Source organism: Prunus mume, linkage group LG8 (assembly GCF_029339155.1).
Source record: "Prunus mume cultivar Tortuosa linkage group LG8, ASM2933915v1, whole genome shotgun sequence".
Lineage (NCBI taxonomy): Eukaryota > Viridiplantae > Streptophyta > Magnoliopsida > Rosales > Rosaceae > Prunus > Prunus mume.
In genome coordinates this window covers 10,325,687-10,338,104 of record NC_142705.1, presented here as the reverse complement: position 1 = coordinate 10,338,104, position 12,418 = coordinate 10,325,687, and the positions used below count along the sequence as shown (strand labels likewise).

Here is a 12,418-nt window from a genome sequence, read left to right as displayed (position 1 = left end):
AGTAGCATTAAATTATAGGGAGCCATTAGAAGTCATTTCTCTCTCCTCAAATTTAGGAGCTCCTAGAAGTCTCCATATTTTAGGAGATGGATAAGGAACATTGTTGGAGTTATATTTTTTCAATTCCTCCCTAAAATTTATCTAAGAATATGGTTTAAGGAGCTCACTGTGAATGTTCTTACAATTGTAGTACGTAAGCATTGAGACTCTTCATTTCCTTTGTATATAAATTTTCTTACGAATTTAGCTGTTTCCTATACTTATTTAACTTTCTTGTTAATCTTACAGTCTTATTCAAGATTTTGAACAGAGAGGATTAATAAAGGCAGAAGATAGCCATGTGATTGGGATAAATCTGGGGACAACTTATTCGTGTGTGGCAGCTTGGCAGGCTGATCATGTTGAGATCCTGGTGAACGATCACGATAACAGGATAACTCGATCTTATGTTACATTCACTAATAGTAAAAAGGTTGGTAGGTGATGAATCATTTAACCAAGTTGTGAGGTTTCCTGCCAACTCAATCTTCGATGAGGAACCGAAATACTAACTAAATAAGAACTCGCCAACAAAATAAACAAATAAACATGAACATCGTTCCACACTCTTGTTTAAAATAACTAGTAGTGTTGCTTTTGGGTTCAGATGCTTTTTATTAGGGGAGAATGGTTCCTCCTATTTGAGGGATTTTTTTTTTTTTTTTGGCAGGAGAAAAACTTTCCATGTTTATGAAATCTTTTGAGAAATATTTTTACTCACCACTTTGACCCAATGTGTACCATCACCATAATTCTCAACACTTTACACTTGTCCATAAACATAACCATAGTTAACTCTTTGCTTTATATTTGTGAAAATAGGATTATGCTTATGAACACGTGTCATGTGTTGAGAAAAGCGACAATGATATACCTTGGGCTAAAGTGGTGACCAAAATTACATTCAATGTTTTGGGGCACGTGTCACTTGACCGGGTTCTCATGGTACACTTACGTGGGGCTGCTCTTTTTTGTTGTCTCTATGTCTTGAGGAGGAATTTGGGGAGCTGAGAGGACAGCTGCTATAACATGGTTTCTTCACGCATGATGCTCTCTATTTCTTAGCTAAAATTTGGCTAAGAATATAAGAAAACTATTTTAGGAGCTCTCTAAAAAATTTCAACTCCAACCATACTTCCTAATTTGGAGAGTCATAAATGCTATAACTCTTTTTTGATTGGTCCATCTCTATTAAAAAATAAAATAAAAAATAGTTAGCATTAAATAAAGGTTTGAAATATTCATTAAATAAAGCAGCATTAAATTATAGGGAGCCACTAGGAGTCTTTTCTCTCTCCTCAGATTTAGGAGCTCCTAGAGGACTCCCTATTTTAGGAGGTGGATAGGGAGCGTGGTTGGAATTGTATTTTTACGATTCCTCCCTAAAATTTGTCTAAGGAGGTGATTTAGGGAGCCCATTGTGGATGCTCGGCTGTTGGATGGCAACTCCCCTTACCCTTTGGCTGAAGAAAGAAATAAAATAATGGAGAAGAAGATAAGAAGAAAGGAATAAAAGACCTTGAAGCAACAAACGTATGATAAAGATCCGAAGAAAGGAATTATCTCATTTCGAAATCTAAAAAAGTAAATGTGCTTTGTTTAGTGAACTGGGGCAAAGCATCAACTATTGCGTAAGCATTGGTTTATTAGACTTTTCACTTTCTCCGTGTATAAATTTTCTTCCACTGGTTTCTGCACTTATTTAATATTTCCTTGTTAATCTTTGACATTCCTCTTGGAGCTTTTGAGCCAATCGAGAAAATTAGTAATGGCAGAAGATAATGCAATTGGGATTGATCTGGGGACAACTTATTCGTGTGTGGCAACGTGGCAGGCTGATCATGTAGAAATCCTGGTGAACAATCACGGTAACAGGACAACTCGATCTTATGTTACATTCACTGATAGCAAGACGTTGGTAGGTGATGAAGCATTTCGCCAAGTCGTGAGATTCCCCACCAACGCAATCTTTGGTAAGAATAAAATGATCAACAGTATAATTGTTCATTGTTTCCTTGTTAATTTCGTTAGAACTGAGAAATATATACTGTGTTTTTTCAGAGCAATTCTGTAAAAGTGGGGTATTATACTATTATGCATAAATCCATAAATTAACTTGTTTCCTGACATAATCTAAACGGGAATGATTACAGATGCGAAGCGGTTAATTGGTAGGAGATTCAGTGACGAAACTGTTCAAAGTGATATCAAGCGCTGGCCATTCAAGGTCATTGAAGGTAAGGGTGACAAGCCCATGATTGTGGTTAAGCACAAGGGCCAAGAGAAACAGTTTGCTGCTGAAGATATCTCATCAATGGTTCTGGCAAAAATGCGGGAGATTGCGGAGGACTTCCTTTGCTCAAAGATTAGTGAGAGAAAGGCAGTTATCACTGTCCCCTCTTACTTCAACGACTCTCAGCGCCAGGCTACATTAAAAGCTGGTAAATTAGCCGGCTTAAATGTGCTGCGTATTATCAACGAACCAACTGCTGCAGCCATAGCTTATGGCATCGACAAGAAAGCCGGTTGGTTTAATAAGAGAAACGTGATGATATTTGATTGGGGTGGTGGTACATTGGATGTGTCGCTACTAACCATAGGCCGTGGTGTCTTTGACGTGAAGGCGACTGCCGGAGACACTCACCTCGGAGGTGAAGACTTGGATAACAGAATGGTGGATTACTGCGTCGACGAATTCAAGACAAAAAATAAGGTGGACATTTGTGGACACCCCAGAGCTCTTCGGAAGGCCAAAACCGAGTGTGAGAAAGCAAAGAAGGCACTTTCATTTTGCTCTGACATTGATATTGAAATCGACTCTTGGTATAACGGTGAAGATTTTCATACAACTTTCACCCGGGACAAATTCGAAGAAATGAACATGGATATCTTCAACAAGTGCATGGAGATTGTGAAAAGGTGTTTGAAGGATGGCGAAATGAACATAAGCAACGTCGATGACGTTGTTCTTGTTGGTGGTTCTTCTAGAATCCCCAAGGTGCAAGAGCTATTGCAAAAGTTTTTCATGGGCAAGGAGTTGTGCAAGAGCATTAATCCTGATGAGGCCGTGGCTTATGGAGCCGCTGTTCAAGCTGCAGTCTTGAGTGGGAACGTGACGGGGAAGCTTCAAGACTTCAAACTCTCGGATGTCATCCCAATGTCACTTGGGACGGAATGTGGTCTAGAACGCCGTATGGCCGTCATGATCCCAAGAAACTCCAAAATTCCCTCAGAGAAGCACGAAATTTTCACTACCGTCAGTGACAACCAAACGAAAGTCCTCTGTGGAGTTTTCGAGGGAGAGAATGAGTTCACCAGAGATAATAATTACTTGGGTGGATTTACCATGTATGGCATTCCTCCAGCCCCTAAGGGAGTTGCTAATGTAGATGTTTGCTTTTCTATCGATGCAAATGGAATTCTGAATGTTTCCGCTGAGGTCATGTCCACCGGCCAAAAGAAAGCCATTACAATCAACAGTGACAGATGAACTTTCGGAATCAACAGTGACAGTGTCGGCTGGTCCGTCTACCTGTGCGTGAATTTTATTCTTGTTTTCAATAAGAGAAGAGAGGTGCATTATATATGTTTTATTTGATTGGAGTTCAACTTTAAGTTGTTTGTTTGGAAACATCATTTTGTAAAATCTTGTCCTAAAAAACTAATAATACCAATTAATTACACCAACTTTTTGACACAAGCAAGAACCAGTTGAGGGGAGAATAGTTTTGATTTGCAGACCAATTGTCTCAAGTTCAAATGAAAAATTGTCTTGGCGTTCAAAATGTAATAAGTTTGTGCCTCTATTATTATTGAATAACATATAAACTATAGTATCCAGTATCTCAAACTAGGAAGCATCACAACCGAACAATAAGCTAATTAAATGAGACGCCAACTTGCCCTCTATTCCAAATCTATGAGTACATCTCTCTTACTTCAACTAATACCTACACAAGGCAAAGGTAGTCGAAGAAACAAGCCCACAAGTTAAAGGAAATGAAATCATTAAACCTTATCAATGGACCTAGGTAAATATTATTATCTCTCAAAATCCAGCCCATAATAAATTACATTTATTTTTTTTATTATTTTTTTATAAATTGAGTTTTGTAGAAAATGTACTAGGAATACCAACTTTAGATACCAACTTGTGTACCAACTCTCTAATAGAGCGTGGGACCCATTGTATTGATGGGCTCCACCTCTACTAGAAAGTTGGTACACAAGTTAGATATTTAAAGTTGATATCTCTAGCATGTAAAAAGAAAAAAATTGTACGATTCATGAGTCCGTTGATTATTCCCATGGGTTAGAAAATGGCCACATATATAGTGTACTTTTGTTCTAATATGTTATGACTCAAGTGCAAGGTGTCTCGATTTCATGGTTGTACAATGAAATTTGGGTAAAAAGTAAAAAGGAAAGTCCAAAAGATAGGATGATGGCGCAGATACAAGAAACTATTAAATTACTTTTTACTCATTCAAGTAAAACTTTAAATTTTTATATCATATTGTGTATCACCTCTTTAATAGAGATATAACCTACTAAATAATGCTACTCTTACCACATTTGTGTACTATATTCATATACCACCTTATGTAGCAGATGAGATGGACAACCACATCAATTAAAATTATTTAACATTTTCTTTTCTTTTATGATTTATTAACACTTAAAAAAAACTGTTAATTAAACTTTCCTTTATTTAATACACTTCATTAATTTAATTGATGTGACATATGATATAGACATGCTACATCATGTGGTATAGAAATATGGGATAAAAATGTGATAAGTGTAGCATTACTCATCCCATTTTAACCTTAATTAACTTCTTCTTTTTTTTTTCTTTTTTTTTTTGTGAAAATTAAAAAGGAAAATTGAAAAGGGGTCCACAGCCTATATTCCTTTTTTTTTTCTTTTTCCTTTTCTTTTTCTTTACTTATCCTTTTTTGACACAACTCGCCCCGAATTCCTCGACGGAGTCATCCCTGAAAAATGCACATTTTCCAAATTTCTCAACTTGTTAAAACATAATTAATATATCCCAACAGGCAGCATGTACAAGATAATAACATGCAATTTACGTAAGAGTAATGCTACACTTACCACATTTTTATCCCACATTTCTATACCACATGATGTGGAATGTCTATATTATATGCCACATCAATTAAATCAATGAAGTGTATTTTAATTAAGGCAATTAGAAAAACAAATACTGGAATAAATCATAAAAGAAAATAAAATATTAAATAATTTTAATTGATGTGGCTGTCCACCTCAGCTGCCACATAAGATGGTATAGAGATGTGGTATACAAATGTGGTAAGAGTAGCATTACGTAATAGGCCTCCGGCCTTCAAATAATTCGAAATGGATCTCAAACCCGTCAGAACCACATACACTATTTAATTAAAGGGAGTTTCACTAAAACACCTAAAATAGGGGCTGAAATTATAAAAAAACCTAACACCCAACACACCCAAAACCCATCATTACACACACTCAAAACCCATTTATAAACATACCAAAAAAATATACAATTGTTAATTTTGGGGTTGATTTTGGGTGTGTTTCTATGTTTAAATAGTGTTTGGGTTTTTTTTATAAATACAAGTCTAGGATTGAGTTTATTTATAAATTTGTATTAACTAAATCCATTCAAGTAATAACTGAGAAATAAACAAGCATTTAATCTCGCTCAAGTTTAAATCGGGCTTCAGGCATACCAACATATTCAAAATCGAACCCAACGGTAATATTAAATAGGGTTCAACACCCAAAACACTTTATAAACACACCCAAAACCCATCATTACACATACTCAAAACCCATTTATAAACATACCCAAAAAATATACAATTGTTAATTTTGGGGTTGATTTTGGGTGTGTTTCTATGTTTAAATAATGTTTGGGTTTTTTTATAAATACAAGTCTAGGATTGAGTTTATTTATAAATTTGTATTAATTAAATCCATTCAAGTAATAGCTGAGAAATAAACAAGCATTTAATCTCGCTCAAGTTTAAATCGGGCTTCAGGCATACCAACATATTCAAAATCGAACCCAACGGTAATATTAAATAGGGTTCAAATCCAATAACCACATCAAAATCCATTCACATACTCAGAATTGGTCAAACCTTTTAAATATAGAAAATGGGGATTTTTGTAGGAATGTCCCTGGAATTTACACTTCAGTTTCAATTTGTTAACTTAAAGAAAAATTTAAGCGAAATGTCACCTTAATTTTTCAAAATCCATGACTATAACACCATCCAATTTTCCATCCATTAAAAGGGCATTTTGGTCTTTTTCATTTTCAAAGAACAAAAAAGAAAACGAAAAAGAAAAAGAAAAAAGAGACCTATCTCCCTATCTCCCCCACCCCAACCCCACCCGACCCCAAAACACATTGCACAGGACCACTCCCTCCCCTTTCTCTCTCTCTCTCTCTCTCTCTCTCTCCATGTATAAATTTTTTATGATGTTCATTGAGCATGTCTAAAATTTTCAAATACCTGATTTAAAACTACTTAAGCTTCTCACTCAAAATCCAACCCCTTTCTTGTTTAAAAGATATACAATTTTTTTTTATAAGGAATGATTTTTCCATTTTTATAAGGAATTATTGTTTTTGTAGCTTTTTTTTATAAAAAAAATAATGTAAATGGCTGTTTTCGCTTCAACTTCATTCGTTTTTTTGCCCCCAAGATTACAACTTTCCACGACAACACCACAGAAAATAGAGATATTTAGTCATAATTCTTAGCACTAAAACTATAAACAAACCCTACGTAATTTAATTTTTATAAACAAACCCAAAAAATGACAACTGGGACCTATTGAATTTAATTTTGATTATTAAATTACTTTGATGTCCTATTGAGTGTTTTGGTTTTTTTTATGATATTTTGGGGTTGAGTTTGTTTTAAGAAATCAATGGCAGTTTTGTAATTTAAAAGAAGTTAAAAACCTTTTTGTTATGTTGTAAATAAGATTTTGGTGGGTTTCTAAAGTCCATTTCATATAGGGTTTTTTTTTTTTAAAATTTAGGTTCCTATATTGGTTATAATAGTAAATCTCTCTAGAAAATATTGTGAAAAATAAAATTTGGCCTTGTTCCTGTCTTCTTTCTTGTTTAGGTTGGGCACCCCTTTGGGCCTTTACATATGGGTTTTTTGTTCGAATGGTTTAGTCTTGTTTTAATGAAAAATTACTTGGAGACCTTCTTACGCATTGTTTTATGTGTTTTTTTAATTCAACCCTCGAGCAATTTAATGTTGCAATTAAAGATTTAAAATCGTATGAAGGCTTGAGTTTAGATCACAAATCAATGAAACAATTGAGATTTTACTTGGTATAGTCCCACGTGTAAGTCTTTTTCACCAAGCAGTCTAGTGGCTTGGTGTGTACTTGCGTTCTTTTTTTGTTCAAAGGTGTGTAATTGCTTGGCTTTGTTGTTTTTTACTTTACGGTTAATTACACTAATGTCCCATGAAACTCCAGTCAAATTTTACTTTACCTCCAAACTCAAAATAGCCCATTCTCATTCCTTGACTGAGATTTGATGACCCACTTTGCCTTTGTTATCAACTTCATCCAAAAGTCTGTTAACTTTGATGACGTGGTAAGGGCATTTTTGTAATTTCGCACACATGGATCATTATTCACAAATTAAGTAGGTGATGTGGCAAGTGGAGCTCACCTCCACATAGATAAAAACATTTTTTTTTTTGTTAAAATTGAGCTAAAAATACATATAAGCTATTTTAGGAGCTCTCCATAAAATTTTAACTCCAATTACTATCTAGTTTAGGCAGTTATAAATGCTATAACTCTTATTTAATTGGTTCATCTCTATAAAAAAAATATATATATATATATATATATATACAAAATAGTTAATTAAAGGTTTATAATACTCATAAAATAAAACAGCATTAAATTATAGGGAGCGACTAGGAATTCTTTCTCTCTTCTTAGATTTAGGAGCTCATATAGAGGTCTCCCTATTTTAGGAGGTGGATAGGGAGCATAGTTGGAGTTGTATTTTTTCAAATCCTCCCTAAAATCTAAGGTGGTGATTTAGAGAGCCCATTGTGGATGCTCTTAGAGCATCCACAATGATGCTTTCTATTTCTTAGCTAAAATTTAGCTAAAAATATAAGAAAGCTATTTTAGGAGCTCTTTAAAAAATTTCAACTCCAACCAGACTCCTTAATTTGGAGAGTCATAAATATTATACCTCTATTTTGATTGGTCCATCTCTATTAAAAAATAAAACAAAAAATAGTTAGCATTAAATAAAGGTTTGAAATACTCATTAAATAAAGCAGCATTGGGAATCATTTCTCTCTCCTCATATTTAAGAGCTCCTAGAGGACTCCCTATTTTAGGAGGTGAATAGGGAGCATGGTTGGAGTTGCATTTTTACAATTCCTCTTTAAAATTTGTCTAAGGAGGTGGTTTAGGGAGCCCATTGTGGATGCTCTCTATTTATTAGCTAAAATTTGGCTAAGAATATAAGAAAGCTATTTTAGGAGCTCTCTAAAAAATTTCAATTCCAACCATACTCCCTAATTTGGAGAGTCATAAATGCTATAACTCTTTTTTAATTGGTCCATCTCTATTAAAAAATAAAATAAAAAATAGTTAGCATTAAATAAAGGTTTGAAATATTCATTAAATAAAGCAGCATTAAATTATAGGGAGCCACTAGGAGTCTTTTCTCTCTCCTCAGATTTAGGAGCTCCTAGAGGACTCCCTATTTTAGGAGGTGGATAGGGAGCGTGGTTGGAGTTGTATTTTTACGATTCCTCCCTAAAATTTGTCTAAGGAGGTGATTTAGGGAGCCCATTGTGGATGCTCGGCTGTTGGATGGCAACTCCCCTTACCCTTTGGCTGAAGAAAGAAATAAAATAATGGAGAAGAAGATAAGAAGAAAGGAATAAAAGACCTTGAAGCAACAAACGTATGATAAAGATCCGAAGAAAGGAATTATCTCATTTCGAAATCTAAAAAAGTAAATGTGCTTTGTTTAGTGAACTGGGGCAAAGCATCAACTATTGCGTAAGCATTGGTTTATTAGACTTTTCACTTTCTCCGTGTATAAATTTTCTTCCACTGGTTTCTGCACTTATTTAATATTTCCTTGTTAATCTTTGACATTCCTCTTGGAGCTTTTGAGCCAATCGAGAAAATTAGTAATGGCAGAAGATAATGCAATTGGGATTGATCTGGGGACAACTTATTCGTGTGTGGCAACGTGGCAGGCTGATCATGTAGAAATCCTGGTGAACAATCACGGTAACAGGACAACTCGATCTTATGTTACATTCACTGATAGCAAGACGTTGGTAGGTGATGAAGCATTTCGCCAAGTCGTGAGATTCCCCACCAACGCAATCTTTGGTAAGAATAAAATGATCAACAGTATAATTGTTCATTGTTTCCTTGTTAATTTCGTTAGAACTGAGAAATATATACTGTGTTTTTTCAGAGCAATTCTGTAAAAGTGGGGTATTATACTATTATGCATAAATCCATAAATTAACTTGTTTCCTGACATAATCTAAACGGGAATGATTACAGATGCGAAGCGGTTAATTGGTAGGAGATTCAGTGACGAAACTGTTCAAAGTGATATCAAGCGCTGGCCATTCAAGGTCATTGAAGGTAAGGGTGACAAGCCCATGATTGTGGTTAAGCACAAGGGCCAAGAGAAACAGTTTGCTGCTGAAGATATCTCATCAATGGTTCTGGCAAAAATGCGGGAGATTGCGGAGGACTTCCTTTGCTCAAAGATTAGTGAGAGAAAGGCAGTTATCACTGTCCCCTCTTACTTCAACGACTCTCAGCGCCAGGCTACATTAAAAGCTGGTAAATTAGCCGGCTTAAATGTGCTGCGTATTATCAACGAACCAACTGCTGCAGCCATAGCTTATGGCATCGACAAGAAAGCCGGTTGGTTTAATAAGAGAAACGTGATGATATTTGATTGGGGTGGTGGTACATTGGATGTGTCGCTACTAACCATAGGCCGTGGTGTCTTTGACGTGAAGGCGACTGCCGGAGACACTCACCTCGGAGGTGAAGACTTGGATAACAGAATGGTGGATTACTGCGTCGACGAATTCAAGACAAAAAATAAGGTGGACATTTGTGGACACCCCAGAGCTCTTCGGAAGGCCAAAACCGAGTGTGAGAAAGCAAAGAAGGCACTTTCATTTTGCTCTGACATTGATATTGAAATCGACTCTTGGTATAACGGTGAAGATTTTCATACAACTTTCACCCGGGACAAATTCGAAGAAATGAACATGGATATCTTCAACAAGTGCATGGAGATTGTGAAAAGGTGTTTGAAGGATGGCAATATGAACATAAGCAACGTCGATGACGTTGTTCTTGTTGGTGGTTCTTCTAGAATCCCCAAGGTGCAAGAGCTATTGCAAAAGTTTTTCATGGGCAAGGAGTTGTGCAAGAGCATTAATCCTGATGAGGCCGTGGCTTATGGAGCCGCTGTTCAAGCTGCAGTCTTGAGTGGGAACGTGACGGGGAAGCTTCAAGACTTCACACTCTCGGATGTCATCCCAATGTCACTTGGGACGGAATGTGGTCTAGAACGCCGTATGGCCGTCATGATCCCAAGAAACTCCAAAATTCCCACAGAGAAGCACGAAATTTTCACTACCGTCAGTGACAACCAAACGAAAGTCCTCTGTGGAGTTTTCGAGGGAGAGAATGAGTTCACCAGAGATAATAATTACTTGGGTGGATTTACCATGTATGGCATTCCTCCAGCCCCTAAGGGAGTTGCTAATGTAGATGTTTGCTTTTCTATCGATGCAAATGGAATTCTGAATGTTTCCGCTGAGGTCATGTCCACCGGCCAAAAGAAAGCCATTACAATCAACAGTGACAGATGAACTTTCGGAATCAACAGTGACAGTGTCGGCTGGTCCGTCTACCTGTGCGTGAATTTTATTCTTGTTTTCAATAAGAGAAGAGAGGTGCTTGCTTAATTACTGTAACTATGAAGAAATACATTATATATGTTTTATTTGATTGGAGTTCAACTTTAAGTTGTTTGTTTGGAAACATCATTTTGTAAAATCTTGTCCTAAAAAACTAATAATACCAATTAATTACACCAACTTTTTGACACAAGCAAGAACCAGTTGAGGGGAGAATAGTTTTGATTTGCAGACCAATTGTCTCTAGTTCAAATGAAAAATTGTCTTGGCGTTCAAAATGTAATAAGTTTGTGCCTCTATTATTATTGAATAACATATAAACTATAGTATCCAGTATCTCAAACTAGGAAGCATCACAACCGAACAATAAGCTAATTAAATGAGACGCCAACTTGCCCTCTATTCCAAATCTATGAGTACATCTCTCTTACTTCAACTAATACCTACACAAGGCAAAGGTAGACGAAGAAACAAGCCCACAAGTTAAAGGAAATGAAATCATTAAACCTTATCAATGGACCTAGGTAAATATTATTATCTCTCAAAATCCAGCCCATAATAAATTACATTTATTTTTTTTATTTTTTTTTATAAATTGAGTTTTGTAGAAAATGTACTAGGAATACCAACTTTAGATACCAACTTGTGTACCAACTCTCTAATAGAGCGTGAGACCCATTGTATTGGTGGGCTCCACCTCTACTAGAAAGTTGGTACACAAGTTTGTATTTAAAGTTGATATCTCTAACATGTAAAAAGAAAAAAATTGTCAATTCATGAATCCGTTGATTATTCCCGTGGGTTAGAAAATGGCCACATATATAGTGTACTTTTGTTCTAATATGTTATGACTCAAGTGCAAGGTGTCTCGATTTCATGGTTGTACAATGAAATTTGGGTAAAAAGTAAAAAGGAAAGTCCAAAAGATAGGATGATGGCGCAGATACAAGAAACTATTAAATTACTTTTTACTCATTCAAGTAAAACTTTAAATTTTTATATCATATTGTGTATCACCTCTTTAATAGAGATATAACCTACTAAATAATGCTACTCGTACCACATTTGTGTACTATATTCATATACCACCTTATGTAGCAGATGAGATGGACAACCACATCAATTAAAATTATTTAACATTTTCTTTTCTTTTATGATTTATTAACACTTAAAAAAAACTGTTAATTAAACTTTCCTTTATTTAATACACTTCATTAATTTAATTGATGTGACATATGATATAGACATGCTACATCATGTGGTATAGAAATATGAGATAAAAATGTGATAAGTGTAGCATTACTCATCCCATTTTAACCTTAATTAACTTCTTCTTTTTTTTTTCTTTTTTTTTTTGTGAAAATTAAAAAGGAAAATTGAAAAGGGGTCCA

The 12,418-nt window shown here is 35.3% G+C and overlaps 2 protein-coding genes across 2 annotated transcripts; both read left to right on the top strand.

The window, feature by feature from the left end:
- Nucleotides 1-1,733: 1,733 nt before the first annotated feature.
- LOC103341785 (heat shock cognate 70 kDa protein-like) lies at nucleotides 1,734-3,726 on the top strand. Its single transcript, XM_008245336.3, has 2 exons — nucleotides 1,734-2,012; nucleotides 2,193-3,726. The coding sequence occupies exons 1-2, from the start codon at nucleotides 1,808-1,810 to the stop codon at nucleotides 3,527-3,529; spliced, it is 1,542 nt and encodes a 513-aa protein (XP_008243558.2). The 5' UTR covers nucleotides 1,734-1,807; the 3' UTR covers nucleotides 3,530-3,726.
- Nucleotides 3,727-9,186: 5,460 nt separating this feature from the next.
- Nucleotides 9,187-11,151, top strand: LOC148914700 (heat shock cognate 70 kDa protein-like). The gene is made up of 2 exons (XM_089043418.1): nucleotides 9,187-9,462; nucleotides 9,643-11,151. The coding sequence occupies exons 1-2, from the start codon at nucleotides 9,258-9,260 to the stop codon at nucleotides 10,977-10,979; spliced, it is 1,542 nt and encodes a 513-aa protein (XP_088899544.1). The 5' UTR covers nucleotides 9,187-9,257; the 3' UTR covers nucleotides 10,980-11,151.
- Nucleotides 11,152-12,418: the final 1,267 nt, after the last annotated feature.

What these genes read in the sequence shown, in the direction of transcription:
- LOC148914700 (XM_089043418.1), top strand. Translation starts at nt 9,258, where the DNA reads ATGGCAGAAGATAATGCAATTGGGATTGATCTGGGGACAACTTATTCG. An exon ending in CCCCACCAACGCAATCTTTG is followed by an intron (nt 9,463 to 9,642) that starts GTAAGAATAAAA and finishes GAATGATTACAG; the next exon opens with ATGCGAAGCGGTTAATTGGT.
- LOC103341785 (XM_008245336.3), top strand. Translation starts at nt 1,808, where the DNA reads ATGGCAGAAGATAATGCAATTGGGATTGATCTGGGGACAACTTATTCG. An exon ending in CCCCACCAACGCAATCTTTG is followed by an intron (nt 2,013 to 2,192) that starts GTAAGAATAAAA and finishes GAATGATTACAG; the next exon opens with ATGCGAAGCGGTTAATTGGT.